Source organism: Microchirus variegatus (genome assembly GCF_963457635.1).
Source record: "Microchirus variegatus genome assembly, chromosome: 11".
Lineage (NCBI taxonomy): Eukaryota > Metazoa > Chordata > Actinopteri > Pleuronectiformes > Soleidae > Microchirus > Microchirus variegatus.
The window spans coordinates 14917249-14933191 of NC_139812.1; the positions used below are offsets into that span (position 1 = coordinate 14917249).

Consider the following 15943-nt stretch of genomic DNA (forward strand, 5'->3'; position numbering starts at 1 on the left):
TTTTGTGGTCCTCCTCAGTCTAAGTACAGGATATAAACCACGCGATGTTGACTTGCGCGCTCATTGGGACGTCACAATGCGTTAAATTCCTGGAATTGTTGTCACGCGGAGCTTCATCCTCATGGTATTTTGACCAAAGCGTGTCACAGACATGTTCATTAGGACACCAGGGAACAAGTTTAACTTGGAGAAATAGGGTATACTATGAGGCCTTTAAGTTTTTAAGTCCTGGAATGAGCTACCCACCCACACTGGAAACTTAAATCTCATCTTAAAACTCACTTTTACTCCTTGGCTTTTTGGCTTCTAACCCAGCATGAGAATTGTGTGGTCTACTATGGCTGTGATTTGGTGAATTTTAGTGTTTTACTGTATTTTAGTCTTCTGTTTATCTATTTCTATCTGCACCACTTTGGCAACCTTGTGTTTTTATATGTGCTATTTTAATACAGTGGATTGGATTGGATTAGTACTTTCACGGTTCCCTCACAAGATATTAATGCTCCAGGCATCTGGACTGGATACACTATCTTAAGGTTTACCAATGTATTAGACCTGGCACACACTGCTTGCAAGAATCTGCGATGACGCCTCACTCTTCAGATGTTAGACATTGTCTCAGTTCTCCTCGGATCTCCATCCATCCATTATCTACCGCTTTATCCTCCACTGGAGGGTCTCGGGGGGTGCTGGGCCTATCTCAGCTGACATAGGGCGATAGGCGGGGTACACCCTGGACAGTTCGCCAGTCCATCGCAGGGCCACACATAGAGACAATCAACCATTCACTCACACTCTCACACCTACGGTCAATTTAGAGTGACCAATTCACCTCATCCCCATATCGCATGTTTTTGGACTTTTGGAGGAAGCCGGAGAACCCGGAGAAAACGCACGCACACACGGGGAGAACATGCAAACTCCATGCAGAAAGGCTCCCCCGATCTCAGCTGTCTTTAATAAAAAAAATTCAACTTAACTCATCACTGACTCCAGAGATTCCATCACTGGTCATCTCACCTGATCCTCAAAAATATATGTTGTAACTACACAACAATGTAGCGTTAAACAAGTCATTTATGCAGCGGATGTCCCTTAAACCACCAATCTCTTTGTTGTGCCCAGTTTTGCCCTCAGTCTGGAAGTAACACCCTACTTGAGTATTATATCTGCCTGCTGCAGAACCTTTTTCTCCATGGCCATTTTATGAGCAGAGCTACCACGTGGGGCACAGTGTGAAGCAGCCATAGATTCACTTATGAGGTAGGAGTGTTTGGCAGAAAAGCTTGGGCTCTGTTTGTAAAAACGCCTAAGGCTGATTGATCTGGAGATGTATGGCCTGGCAAGTGGTTTCCAACCTGGCAGTAATGTGAGGAGAATCGTATTGTGCTGCTGTGAAAAAGAAAAAAAAAAAACCCTGAGCACTCAGCTGTGTTTACGCCTGGCAGCGTGAGACTGCTGACACGCCTCTGTGGATCCTTCAATAGCCAACTCTCCAAAAAGCACAGGGCAGAATCTGATAGAGACAAAGCAACACCATCCATTTCCTCCCCCCAACATGTCCTCGGTGACGCTGCCTCCCAATTAGCCGCACAGCCGCTGCCGAGGTGAGATAACAATAGAGGTCCATGTATCCCCTTAAGACCTCACTAGAGAACCTTTTATTACCTTATTGATATCTCCTACATGTCACCACTGCCTTCACTTGCCTGGCAGCGAGCCCACACATTTTATATGAGGGGAAATCACGGTATGGGGTGGTAACTCAATCCAAGAAGAAAACAGCAGGACACAACATTAGGTTGACTATAATTAGTGAGACGCTATAAAAGAAGAAAAGATGTAATGACCAAAACACAAAATGTTTCTGGCAAATATTCAAGTGACACGCAGTGGAATGAACAAGTTTATTTTTTTTGAGTTGACATAAAATAAGAACAAAACAACATAATAAGTGTCAGATTTAAAAAAAAAAATAAAATAATAATAATTTTACAAAAACACACAGCAGTTGCAAAATACGTATGTGCCTACTTATATTTCATCCTTCAGTTTCTTTTTCTATATGCATGCGACACTTAACGGGACACACGTGTATAAGCACACAGCATTTATCCAATAACGCGCTGTTTAAACACAGGAAAGTGACATTTTTCCGACGCACAGAAATAAAGTGTTCAAGTTAGCTCACGTCCTGTAGCACCACAGTTATTTAAATGACAAAATACCATGTAATTAAAGACACAATAAGTGGAAAACAGGTTAAAACTGAGCATTAATTGTATAATTTATGTGCAAGACAGTTTGCAGTAAAAAGGTTCGGATTGTCCAATTGGTCAAAGAGATAGTGGCAGTGAGAGCAGGCTCAGTTTGTTTTTATGTCTTGCTGTTTAAAAAAAAGAAAAGAAAAAAAAAAAGTAATTCATTTGTTAATGCCACTCAATTCCAAGCCTTATAACTCAATCTTACAGTAATAAATAAAAATCAGTAAGTTCAGTGCATTCTAATATAACAGAATGCCTTGGTCTGGTAGGATTGGTTATTTAGCAAACGGTGCTTATGTCATCGATAGGGCTTGTCAGATGTTTAGCAAACGTTTTATGGCTGCTAAGAACTGAACCAGTTTGCAAACAAAGAACAAGAGTTAATGTTTTTAGGGTAAAAAACGAATTGCTTTAAATTGCTGCTGGTAAGATTCAAGAAACTTCTAAAAATCTGCCTTAAGTAAAGTGCCTTATATGTTGTGTTTATATCAAAGTCCTTCATGTTTTTCCTCCATTCGTTAATAAAATGCTACACAGACTCCGTAAAGCTTTGTACTGGAAACTTTCAGCAGTACCACAGAGGCTGCTCGTAAAGCGCTTTGAGTGAGGAACTGCAGTAAATGGATATGGGGTCACTTCTACTGCAGAGCCAGGGTCACAGTCTCAAAGAGCCAGTGTGTGTGAGTGAGTGGTCATAAAACACCACAGGCATCGACTTCAAATGTCCCAGCTGTCGCTGAAGTACTGGTCCTCGTCTTCTTCTTCTTCTTCATCATCGTCTTCATCTTCTTCCTCTTCCTCCTCATCAGTCCCATTTCTCATGAGGTCATCATCTTCTATTAACTCATTCACTTCCTCTTCCTCCTCTTTGAGATGTGCGAGCATGGTTTGCAAAGTGGATTTGACTTCCTGAACTTCTTTCTCGAGAGACTGTGCGGCCTGAGTTAGGGAAGACTTCAGTCACACATTCACGACACACACACACACACAACAGACAATATCAGAGGAATAACATGACACCTGTGGCCCACGGTGGTTCGTGGTAATAACGGAGCGCAGCCGTAACCTGATGAAGTCACCAGTCTCTGATTTGGCCACCAAACAGATTACTGGGGACCACATCTAATTCACTATTCATGTGTGAGGCTTGGTGACAGGTAGGGGACCCAAGCAAACAGACTGCCCACTTAAATAATTGATCAGCCATCAATGAAATGGGATGGAGGCTGTCATCGGTGGGAGGGGATTGTTTAACCTGCTTAGAGACTCAAATTAAACGTGGGAGTGTCCGACTAAAGTGGCAAATCAAAGGGATAGCTTTGATGGCAGATGGGGCCTGACGGCTCATTTTTCTGTCTAAATGGACACAGATTGACCTCATGCATTATTTAATCAGCCATTAAGGAGTTTTTTTGTGAATAATGCAGTGGGTTCTACAAGACTTTGAAGGCAACATGATCCAAATGGGAAGACGAGGATGAGAAATAAGTCGAAAAACCGTTAAAACTAACCACAGACAGTTTCCCTATCCCATCTTCTTTTGTCTGTTTTTGTCTATTTGCCTCCTGTGTTGAGAGCAGGGATTCAATTAAGACCCTTCGAGATGAGAGGTTTGATCTCCCTGTCACTATGGCAACAGCAGCATCATCCTAAAGTTCTGTTTCTGTTCATTTTCTGCGACACAATAACCAAAATTGTTCCCCCGTCTTCAGTTCACTCGAGTGTCCGCGGCGCTTTTGCATAAAGAGATTGCCTCGACTTCAAAAAGTCGGGATGATTGACGTGTGGGGACATGGAAGCAGAGAGACGGAGAGAGGCGGACCAATCTGTGTCCATCTCCAACTGCCGGGGCTGCCTTGATATCATGCAGCAGCGAAAGAGGCTGCAGTGACCCCTGAAAGCACAGCAGGGGATGTGAATCTCTAATCGGATGTGAAATCAGCGAGACCACGATTCAGCAGAGAGTGAAGTATTGGATAAGACACTGCTTTTAGGGAGCGTACTCTTAAATACACCTTGTCATCATTTCTCAGTCATACTGGGCTTTTGTGTTTAAAAGAAAACAAATGAAGCGCAAGATAAAAATAAATAAATAAACCACCAGGTTAGGTGGGAAATCTCCTGCATCCCCGTGTTGAATTATTGCCTTTTCATCCGTCTTAATAAACCCCCAAAGTGTAGAGGGGAAACGTGGAGCGAGAAAAACACACTAATCCATTTCCAATCAGCTTTCTAATTAGCACAGAAAATGATGTATTGTGACCTGTAATCAGCTTCGACAGTTTAATCTGAGTCATTATTATGTATATTGTAATTTCCTCCAAGCCGGTACCAGTGGAGTGGAAGAGAAGCAGACAGAACGGAGGAGGAGCGGCGAGGAGAGGAAGGGAGGGGTCAGAAGGCGGATGGACATTAAGATAGGATGGGAGCGAAGTCATTACGCTGACATTCCTTCATCTGCCGCTGCACAGATTCTGTCTGCCATGTTTAATCTCAACTCGTGTGCACTGCCAACCCACATCAACAGCCCTCTAATAACCTTGCTTGGACTTTAACCATTTCATTTTCCAGAAGGCGCATCCAGCCTGTCGAGACAAATCCTGAAACCCCCAGTTTGTTTCCAGCGTTCTGCCTGAGTGGACTCATAATATCTGATAAGACAGGTGTTTTAGTTTGTTCTTGTTTTCCCTCAAAAGGAAAAGTCACTGAAAAACTAAGATGGGCCCAAAGGCGGTTGTGGATGCGAAGGCCTGGAGGAAACTAGGACGTTAAGATGGATGAGCAGAGACAGAATCACACAGATAGAGTTCCTATAATACATGGGGATTCAGGGACAGTGAAAGGATATGGGTGAGGGCCCGGTCCTGGTTTAGTATGGCCATCTGCAATTCATCTTCCAAGGTCATTAGCCTGTCACTGATGAGCTCGCAGCGCTCCGTCAGGTCTGCAGCCTCAGCCTCGCCACACCCAACCTGGCAGTGAGAGGAAACAAGGCATGAAATGATAGGTACAACAAAGGGAGTAGGAAGTACTTCATATAAAGGTGCTATTTGGGGACGAATAAACACAAAGGGTTTTTTTCCTGAAACGAGACAAAATATGACAAAAACAAAATGGTTTGGGCCATATAATAGTGGCTGTTGTGAGAGGATCAAAGATGGCTGGATTCACTGTCCTGCTACCAAAGTGACGGCTGATGCAACCATTTTTCTATACACTTAAATATCACTATTAGGTCAATTGGACGCTCTAACTTGACCGTAGGTGTGAGTTTAGTGTTAATTTAGTGTGAGTGAATGGCTGTTTGTCTCTATGTGGCCATGCGATGGACTGGTGAACTGTCCAGGGTACCCCGCCTATCACCCTATGTCAGCTGAGATTGGCACAGCTCATGTGGAGGATACCACGGTAGAAAATAGATGGATACACTCTTAGAAATAAGGCTTCCAACAGGGTCCTTCTACAAGGGCTGAGGTTCTACCTGGAACCATTTGCTTGAAAAACCCTTTCCTGAATAAAGGGTTTTAAAAGGGTTCTCGGTGGAACCTTTATAAAAAGGGTTCTCCTATGAGGACAAGCCGAAGAACCTTATATGGTTCTACTTAGCACTTTTATTTCTAAGAGTATAGATAAATATCACTAATATGCAGTGATTTTTTTTTGTTTGGCTTCATGGTTCGGCAGTGTTGCGCTGCAGACTGAGGACATAGGCTGATGACAATTTATTCTTATAAACTGATTTGTAAAATGTGTAATTAAGTGTCATCATCATTAACTGTAGTTGACAGACATCAAACTTCATTTTGTACCCGAGATCTATAATTTCCATCAGCCTGTGTATGTGCAAACTTTTGATTTGCACATTTGCATACGGAAACACACAAATACCCCCCTAAAAAAGACAAAAGACTTCCAATATCGCATTTAAGGTTTTACGGTTGAGGGAGGTGGAAAAGTATCGATACAACGGAACACGTTCAGTGAATAAACAAGGACATTAAGACTGAAACATCCCTCCCACATCCGCATTTCACTGTACAAAAAAAAATATTGGAAGAGGAGGAGGAGGAACGTGTGGACTGATGAGGAAACCACATGTCTTCACTTGATGTCATGAATTGAAGCTACAACAGCTATTGGTGCACTTCATTGACAACATCACGGTGTGCCTTGTTATCCTTCTGTGGTGACAAACCTTTACTCCAATATTCACTTTACAGCAGTGGACAGAAACACAGATAATGTTAAATATAGCTCATACAGTGTGAAAAACTTACGTACTGTAAGATTAAGATGAAATGTTGGCTGGCAAAGCCTTAATATTAATGCACAATTCAATATATTCTTGATTAAAGTCACAGTGAAAAGGCCTTCTTTAATTAAAGGAATCATGTGCAGGCAAGTCTTGAGTTGTTGTTTTGTCTATTTTTAGCCTTTTTAACATTAATTACAAACAGAACTGTGAGTGGGAGCTCAACTTGAAGAGTTTACGCCGGAAAGTTCAGCTCATTTCATCAGTTTCAAGTGCAGAACAGCTGAATGTACAAAATGCATCATTGGGTGAAGCAGCACGGTCTTAAATGTACACATGATGTATATCAGACATCATTTAGCGGCGCACCTGCAGATCACCTGAGGAAGCTGCAGGCCTGAGTGCGTTATTGGAGGCTGGTGCAGGAGCAGAGAGCAGCAGAGCACTGCATGGCCATAATTAGAACTGGCCCCTTTGCAGACACTGTGTCCCAGTTTCCTCACACTTATCAAGCAAAGAGGACACACACACACACACACACACACCAGTGTGCACAGATACCAAGCAAATAGACACACACTCGGGCACACACACACACACACACACACACACACACAGTGCTCTTGTCAAACAACACGTAGAAAGTCTAATCTGACTCATAGCTGCAGGTAAGGTATATGAACTCCCTGCAGCTCAGAGGTGTCAGAACAATCACCGGGATGTGTCTGTGCTCTGTCCTGGAATAGCTCCACTTCTCCAGATGATGTAACCGACCAGAATAAATGTACAACAAAACAGCGAGCGTGATAAGTGCGGGTCTTCCCGAATGCAAGTAAGGATAAAAGGCGCACGAGACCACGCGGCATGCAAGATTTAAAGGAAAGCTTGTGTTTTTATCTGTTATTACTGTACGCGAACAAGAAAGTGATGCTAGTCTGTCCTCAGGTGTCAACTCGTGTGATGGGAACACGTCCTGCTCACACCCAAGAAGAAAGAGAGTCAATGTATGGATTGACTGGGCTGCTTGTTTGTCAAGGTTAGGAGCGTCCTCTGTAGATAAGAGCTCTGTGTTTGTTTGGCTGATTGATTCCATACGTTAAAGCCTCCCGTCAGCTTTTGTTAAGTCAATACAGACACGAGATAGAAAACAAAAGCTCACTGTGAAGAATGAGGCTCGCTTGAAAAGAGTCCTGACAGTTTTGTTTCACAACATACTGTAAAAAAAAAAAGCTGTAGAAAAAAGCTATTATTTTTGCTGAGAGTGATGATCGAAACGATACAAATGACTTTCTCTTTGAAAAAAACTGAAAACGTCGAAAATTTGATTTCAACAATTTGCTCAGTACAATCCCAGGTATACAGGCGCTGTTGTGTTGAATCTGTGCTGGTGAAATTAAACTTAGAAGTTGAGAAAATGACATGAACCTCATTATTCTGACTCATGCAAGCACGGTTATTTAAGCGATAATGAGTGAAAGGCAGCAGGTAATTGTCTACGTTCACACGGGTGTTGTTCGGCCCCCGACACTGCACTGTGCAGGAAATACAAAGCAACAACATTGTCCCGAAACACAGGAATTAATTGTTTCATAAACAATAAAGAAGATAAAACTAATTTTAAACACAACGGGAAATAAAGCAGCTTTGATTAATGGTGTCTATTATCGCTGACGTCCTGTTGATAATTTATTGCAAAAGCACAGTATGAGACGTTACCTCCACACTACAGTACATATACTGTACAAGGAAACATTTAATTATGACAGGAAGTGACAGAGTATTCCACAAGTCACTAATATAATAATACCGAAAGGATTTGAACACATAGTAGCTCTAATTAAAGAGTGCAAAAAGGGCAATTATCTATTGTCAACAACTAAAGGAACAAAAGTGCCTGATTAACAAATCTAATCAAAAAGCTGATTCTGATCATGATAATAATCCCTCTATTGTCGTAAGGTCCTGCAGGTCAGAGTGAAGAATGTGGTGCACAGACCTTGAGAGGGTAAAAGAACAATTAGTCCAGATTAGGAGAAAATAAAGCGTGAATGCATGCACACTCACTAATCAATCTCCATTGTGGTAGCAGGGCAGCAGCTACAAGGAGATCATTTACTTTAGGTCATTAAGGAAAGTATAAGGTGGTCACTGGTTAAGGCACTTTGCAAGGCAGAGAATCACAACTCCTCCACAACAACACGACAAGATGTGTTCAGTGTGTGTGTACAACTTAAAAAATTTGATTTTTTTTCTTTGAAAATAGTGATTTTTGTTCACAAAGAAATAATAAAATGATACATTTGCTGATCTTTAATGAACAGCTTTCACACAAAGCTTTGAATTTAAAATAAGGCATTGAATTAGTGGCGAGCACCAGCTGTCAACAGTTTATTAACAGTTGTGATCAATTTAATTTTCCTCTCTTTTGTTGGCTCCAACTCTAACTTTAATCTCCCCTTCAATTACAGCACCGGCACTTATTTATACAACTTATTTGTTTGTTAATCACATATAAGGGCACTCAGTACGTCTACATGCACAGTTTAATCGACCTAAGGCCATAGTCCGACTAAGACAGGCAACTTGCATAGTCCGAGTATATTTGTGGAGGAGAAAATCAATTTATTGGCCGTGTATGTCTGACTCCGCCTCCATAGGTGGCGCTCTATCTCTCTATAAGCTAGTGAATCAGTTTCTTGTTGACTTTTACGTGACAGAAAAAGAAACAGTGAACAGCAAGATGGACGTGATACAAATTAGACCGACCATGGCTCTTGTGGTTGTCGTGTTGTCCGAAGAAAGACTCCGCCACCGCCGCCGTATGATTTCCGGCAACAGTACTGCAGTTTATACGTCATCTACTTCTACTTCTGGTTTACCCCAGTCCAACTAAGCGAATACATGCAGGAGTAATCGGACTAATCGCATTATCCAGGTGTTAGTCCGACTAAGACTAGCTCGATTTTAGTCAGACTAACGTGTTTACGTGACATTAAGAAAACCTAAATAGTGTCTTAGTCTGACTAAAATCAAACTTTTCAGACTGACTTTTTTTCGGACTGTCAAGAGCAGAAGAAATGATCCACATGAGGGCGGAGCATCCATCAGTTTATTCTGGTTTTGAAAACTTGTATGTACACTATCTTAACACAGAGGTGCCTTTGAACCACTCGCCCTTCAGGTGGATCAGCGTTAATGTATGAATTTAAAACAGGGAGGTGGTGAAGAGAAGAGCCTCACTCAGCAAAACACTCGCATGAATAAATACAGGTCTAAAAAAAAAAAAAAAAAACATTGTATAAACTCAGACAGTCTGCAACAAAACCCAGGCTTCTCATTTAGACCACTATTGATCAGACAGCCAAAGAAGTGACAGAGGTCATGTGTGAGTTAAAGCCAACTAATAGATTCTCCCGTGTCCCAGTAGGCCCACTGTCAATGCTCCACTTACACTGAAAACATTCACTTGAACACCAGCAAACACTGTCGGCGTTACCCACCTCTGGGTGACTGTCCTCCATGCAGAACAAAAACTCCTCCAGTTTCTGAAACAAAAGGGGAAAAAAACATATGTTGAGGCCTTACGTTCTCATGAATAATTGAGGCAGAAATGATGTTGTGTACTGTGTACGATTATGTGTGTGCTGCATCATCACAAAGAGCTGGGGTTATAATTATTCATCACCAAATATGACAAGGAGAAAACAGATTAACTGGCTCATCGGCACTGCAGGTTTCTTTGTTAGCGCTCAAACTATATAATTATATATTCTTGACTATGGAAGGAGTTAATTACTGCACCTACTGGAGGAAAACAAACTGCATTGTTTGTGGCTTTAGGGTAAGTACATAAGAAGGCAGAGTAAAGAATGAATGAATGAAAATCATCATCAACATTTTGAATTTAGTTTTTAATTAAAAATGTGTGACATATAACAGCATTCAGTGTTCTACAAGTCTTTAACTGCACCTGATGTGAGATTTTTAACCAGTCTCACAAACTGCTTTGTCCTTCAAATCAATAAATCAGACAGTTTTCAGACTGTAATGATATGATCACCTGATTTGTTGATGTAGGCACCTATGGTTTAGTGTCTGATGAAAACAGTTGAGTCCAGACACATTTTTTAACCCAAATATCCAAATCATACATGAATTATGAAAGGATTTTTATATTTTTCTACATTTAAGTGAAATATAGTTACTAGTGACATTAAAGGGACAGTCAATATTGTGAATTCTGAATAGACTATTACTTTTATTCTTGATGAGCATCCATTTTTTAACTGATATACAAAATAAAATATAAAAAAACATGTTATGTTGAAAACTTACATCTTTCAAAGTTTTTACAGTTGATGCTCTTTTGTATTTCATAGATAACAAGGTGCAATTACTACTTTGTGAAATTAATGTTTTGCTCAAATTAAAATTCTGCAATGAGCATTTACAGTACATACAGTATGTGCCTCTTTCCATGCACTTTGGAAATGTTAATTATTAGTAATGTTGAGGTATTTCCAGAGAAATTTCTCGGTTCAGCAGGTTTGTCTGAAATGTGTCTTTTTGCTAATATCGAAAACTAAAAAATTCAAAAAATATTTGTTTGCTAAATTCAGACAATAGACAAAGAAAAAGGCAAATACATATGGCTGGCTGCCTCACCTTTTTAGTTGTTAGGAGGGGCCGGACTTTAGGAGCAGAGAAAGAAGCAGAGAGAAACAAAGGGAAAGCAGGAAACAGATCCATGCAGGTTGTAGGACGTGTTTAGGCAGAGACAGAATATATCAATTCAAGGAGGATATTTATGGATGCACAGAGCAAAAGTGACACGTTAAAGTGGTTGAAACAAAAAAGGGGAAATTAAATATGACAATAAGATTGACAGCCTCTTGTTAGAAAACATGCAAGCATCAGAAAAAAAATAAATCGACAAACATCTGCTCTGGGCTGCAGTCCAGTAAAGATCTACTGAAATACGTAAAACTAAGTGCTAAAAATACTGGGTTAAATCACAATCGGTGACACAAATTAATAAAAATATAGCCTCACAAAAACATAATCTGGCATGTTTTTTGATTATATTTTACTATCGCTGTCTCTGTTGGCTTTGTTCCTATCTCAGACGAGTGTGTCAGACTATGTGGGCGGAGGGAAGTGTGAGGAGAGGAGAGAACGAGTCGGAATCGGCCCTGAGGCAGTGGACCTCAACTTACTTTGAGCAACACAGAGAACACACACACACACACACACACACACATACAATCCCACACCCCCCCCCCCAAATGCATGTAATCATGCAGAAACACACCATCTTAAATCTGCACTCTGTAAAATGAAACTCTTGAAGGAAGCCAAAACGTTTCCAAATGGTTGCCTCCCTCACGCCCACATCTCCCTCATTTAGAGATGCCTTCGAGCGAACGTGTTAATAGACTGCTGTTCATCTCACTGTAATCGACAGACTTTTATAATCCAATAACAGCTGAACGTACGCACTGACAATGTCCTCTCTGGTTAAGTGGTAAAGGACTGTCAAAGCGGGTGGACGTGATGTCACTTTTCATACCGCGGGGTCGCGAACGAAAACAACAGTGAATTTGAAAAACAAAGATGAATTCCACTACAGAAAAAAACTCAATATTTAATGTTAATGTTATAGCTTCACCACTCTGCGATGCTGATGAATAATGCATCACATTGTGTTTGCGATGTTATAACAAGACATACTGTGGTTTGTGTTACCTTTGTGAACTCTGAGTTCTGCAAGTTGGCCTCCGGACACCAGCGTCCTCCTAAAGCAGTCAGCATGGCACTGTCTTCTTCTTCTTCTTTGGTGCAAGGCTGGGCAGGAGGATCGACCGGCGGAGGAGGGAGGTCTTCCACCTCCGCTCCGCCGCAGCTAGGAGTCCGCAGCTGGAGCCCGCGCAGGAACAGGTGACACGCTTCCAGGTCGGCCTCCCAGATCCACTCCAGGCCCGAACAGCTACAGCTACTGAGAGAAAGAAAGAGACCGGTGTGATTGAATATCCATAATATGTATAATAAACAGGACATGACACATTTATTTTAATGGTACAACTGGTAAATGGAATGGTTAATGAGTTAATGAGTGTTGGTGTTGCATGCAGACTGGAGTTGGGATGATTGGAGAGACTATGACAAGCAGTTTTAATATTTAATAGCTAGACTGGTATGTATTACAGATATCTGTAATTCAATTCTTCCTAGTCAAAAATAACATTTCAGATATCCACAATGACATTCATCCTTGGACAAATGATGTCACTTTTGCCATTCATGTCATGCCATTTCAGATATCCACAATTACATTCTGGATATCTAGAATGAACATTCTGGATTATGTTATGTTATATATGGTTATTGTGTATAGGAAGAATATAATTGTGGATAGGAAGAATGTCATTGTGGATAGGCAGAATGTCATTTTGGATAGGAAGCATGTTATTATGGATAGGAAGAATATAATTGTGGATAGGAAGAATGTCATTGTGGATAAGAAGTATGTTATTGTGGATAGAAAGTATGTTATTGTGGATAGGAAGTATATTATTGTGGATAGAAAGAATGTCATTTTGGACAGGAATAATGTTATTGTGGATAGGAAGAATATCATTGTGGATAGGAAGAATGACATTGTAGATAGGAAAATTTTTATTGTGGATAGGAAGAATATCATTGGGGATAGGAAGAATGCCATTGTGGATAGGAAGAATATAATTATGGATAAGAAGTATGTTATTGTGGATAGGAAGAATTGAATTACGAGATCTGTAATACATATCCAGTCTAGCTATTAAATGTTAAAACGGCTTGCCATAAGAGACCCTACACTGACTGTGGGGGTGAATGTAAACATTAGTGTGGTTGTCACTATATTTTGACTTTATGATGCTAGAGAATTAATTTACATTTTTGAGGTAAAAACAATGAATACTACAGTGGAATATTGTGATATTTCATGGTGTGAGTCTGTACTGACATGAAATAATTCCTTGACAATGTTTTTTCCCCTTTTGTTCTGACAGAGGTTTTGTGCTGTATTTCAATCTGTGACCACTAGTTGGCAGCCCTCACTCCTGTGCCCATGCAGTAAAACCATGTCTTAAAATACATCTCTTGTGACGTGGCAAAAAAAAAATGCACCATCCAAAGATCCACGGTCAAACTGCAATGAGAGTCATTGTCCTCTCTGTCGACTTTCCTTCAAAGAGCTTCAGTGTTCATCGCTGCTGGGGTCACTGAGCATAAGTTCAGTGGAAGGATGAGAGGATTTCTCTTTTTTTGTTGTTGTTATTTATCTACTCAGTGAATTTACCCTCCCTGGCCCTGACTTTAGTGATATCTTAAATGGAAACTCCGGTCGTAAAACACAAGAATTAAAGTGTATTATTTAGAAAACCAGTAATGGTCAGTCCAATTGACTGAAATGAGCTGAAAGCTTTATTGTTTCTTCACTGAATACAATGAATGAGTGTCATTCATCTCACCCTGAAAGCTATAATTTGCATTTCACACTGTGGTAAAATATGCAGTGCAGTCCTCCATGGTGACAACAGTATTGATGTTGAACTATTACTATGTTGAACTGTTGAACTAAGACTACTCGCTGGTCTTTCTGGCGATTCCATTTACACTGACCTTTAAAATATTCATATTTATATCAGTATATCATTATTTTCGGTCGTTCTATATTGTCCCCGAATAACCATTGGTCCCAAGTGACATTTTGGGGATCTTATTAAATATTCTACATTTAATATGGGTCAAGTGTCAAATGCTTCACACACAGAAAGGTTCACGTTGAAGAGGATGAATACTTAGCAGGAAATATGTTTCCATAAACTCATCCTGTGCAGGAAAACAAACTAAAGCCGACAGGATGCAAGGGCAAAGATGTGGGTTTTTATGTGCATCAAACGTCTTACAGCAAGAAATGCCCTTGTGTCCTCCACAAAGCCAGGAGGAGATTCTCTGTCACAAACACTAATTCTCTCACTGAGTGATTCAGAACAATAAATACACATCAATCTCATTGTCTAAGCACAAATATTCTTACAAATAAGCCTCTATAAGCCATGCAATTCCACCTCGAGTATGCATCCCTGCTGTGACGATTGATTTAAGAAAATTGCCGTCTCCCTCACATGTAAACAAACTCAAAAGTAAAATGCAAACAGACAATATTGCTTAATCTCCCACTCTGCTCCTTCATCTCTTTGTGAAAATTGATTGTCACTTCTTTTTTAGCCCATCTCCAGCCTGAAAAGACTGCCAACCTCTGTGCCCTGCCAACGCGCATCTCTCAGCCGCTCTGTAAACTTCATTTTCCACACAGACAATAGAAAAATTACTCAGCTCAGACCTGTTGCCCTCCCGTATTTGCTACTCATCGTGGCTGCTTCTGAATTCTGCCAGCGAGGGGATGGACCCAGTGAGCCATGTCATTGTTGTCTGTCTCCTCTGAAGTGGAGAGCCACACAAATACACACATTCGGGCACAGTTGTGTTCACTAAAGCTCGGTTTAATACGGCCAGAGAGGCTGCACGCACTCCACAATTTGTGTCATCGCTGTGGCACGTTGGGTACAATAGCTCCAAAAGTTGTTGCAGCACTGAATTTTTCTGCAAGCGCAATCGATGCATCCAAGGAGAACCTGGACGAGTGCAGATCAGAGAGTCACATGGTTCTGGAGTCTTGGAGAGGACTTTTTGTGGACTAATTGAGGGAAGAAGTTACATGTCAGCTGTATCAACGCATGACATATTGTGCTATAATTCCAACTAAAAACTCTAAGAACAGCTAAGAACAAAGTACCCATGGTGATTAAATCTGCCCCCACCATTGAATGTTTTAAATCACATTTAAAGACCCACCTCTTCTCTTTGGCCTTTATTATGTTAATATTTTACCGTTTTACCTTTTTATGTTGCTATGTCTTTAACTCTATAAAGCATTTTGGTCAACCCTTCTTGTTGACTTTTACTATTCATGTATCTAGCTACACTCTTAGAAATAAAAGTGCTCATAAAAGTAGAACCATATAAGGTTCTTAACCTTTTCCTCACAGGAGAACCCTTTTTGACTCCAGGTAGAACCTTTTTTATAAAGGTTCCACCTGGAACCATTTTGGAGGGTTCCACCAGGAACCCTTTTGAATCCTTTATTCAGGAAATTGTTTTTAAAGGGTTCTCTGGATCAAAATGGTTCTTACTGGAACCATTAGTGTTACCAACAACACTTGAAAAACCCTTTCTTCTGGAAAGGGGTTTTCAGAAAGAAATGGTTCCTTGTAGAACCTCAGCCCTTGTAGAATGACCCTTTTGGAACCCTTATTTTTAAGAGACAAAACTCAAATGTGTCAATAAAAACGGCTACAGTTGTTGAAAGAAGAGTTTAGACACT

The 15943-nt window shown here is 40.7% G+C and overlaps 1 protein-coding gene across 1 annotated transcript in view; it reads right to left on the reverse strand.

Moving 5' to 3' along the window:
- Nucleotides 1–1962: 1962 nt before the first annotated feature.
- Nucleotides 1963–15943, reverse strand: part of disc1 (DISC1 scaffold protein) — a gene marked incomplete at its 5' end in the record, with an annotated part of 43817 nt that continues 29836 nt past the window's right edge. The window contains 4 exons of the mRNA XM_083897224.1: nucleotides 1963–3194; nucleotides 5084–5236; nucleotides 10017–10061; nucleotides 12262–12508. Of these exons, the coding sequence (XP_083753350.1) occupies nucleotides 2982–3194; nucleotides 5084–5236; nucleotides 10017–10061; nucleotides 12262–12508 (658 nt within the window). The 3' untranslated portion in view covers nucleotides 1963–2981. The remainder of the gene's footprint in view (nucleotides 3195–5083; nucleotides 5237–10016; nucleotides 10062–12261; nucleotides 12509–15943) is intronic.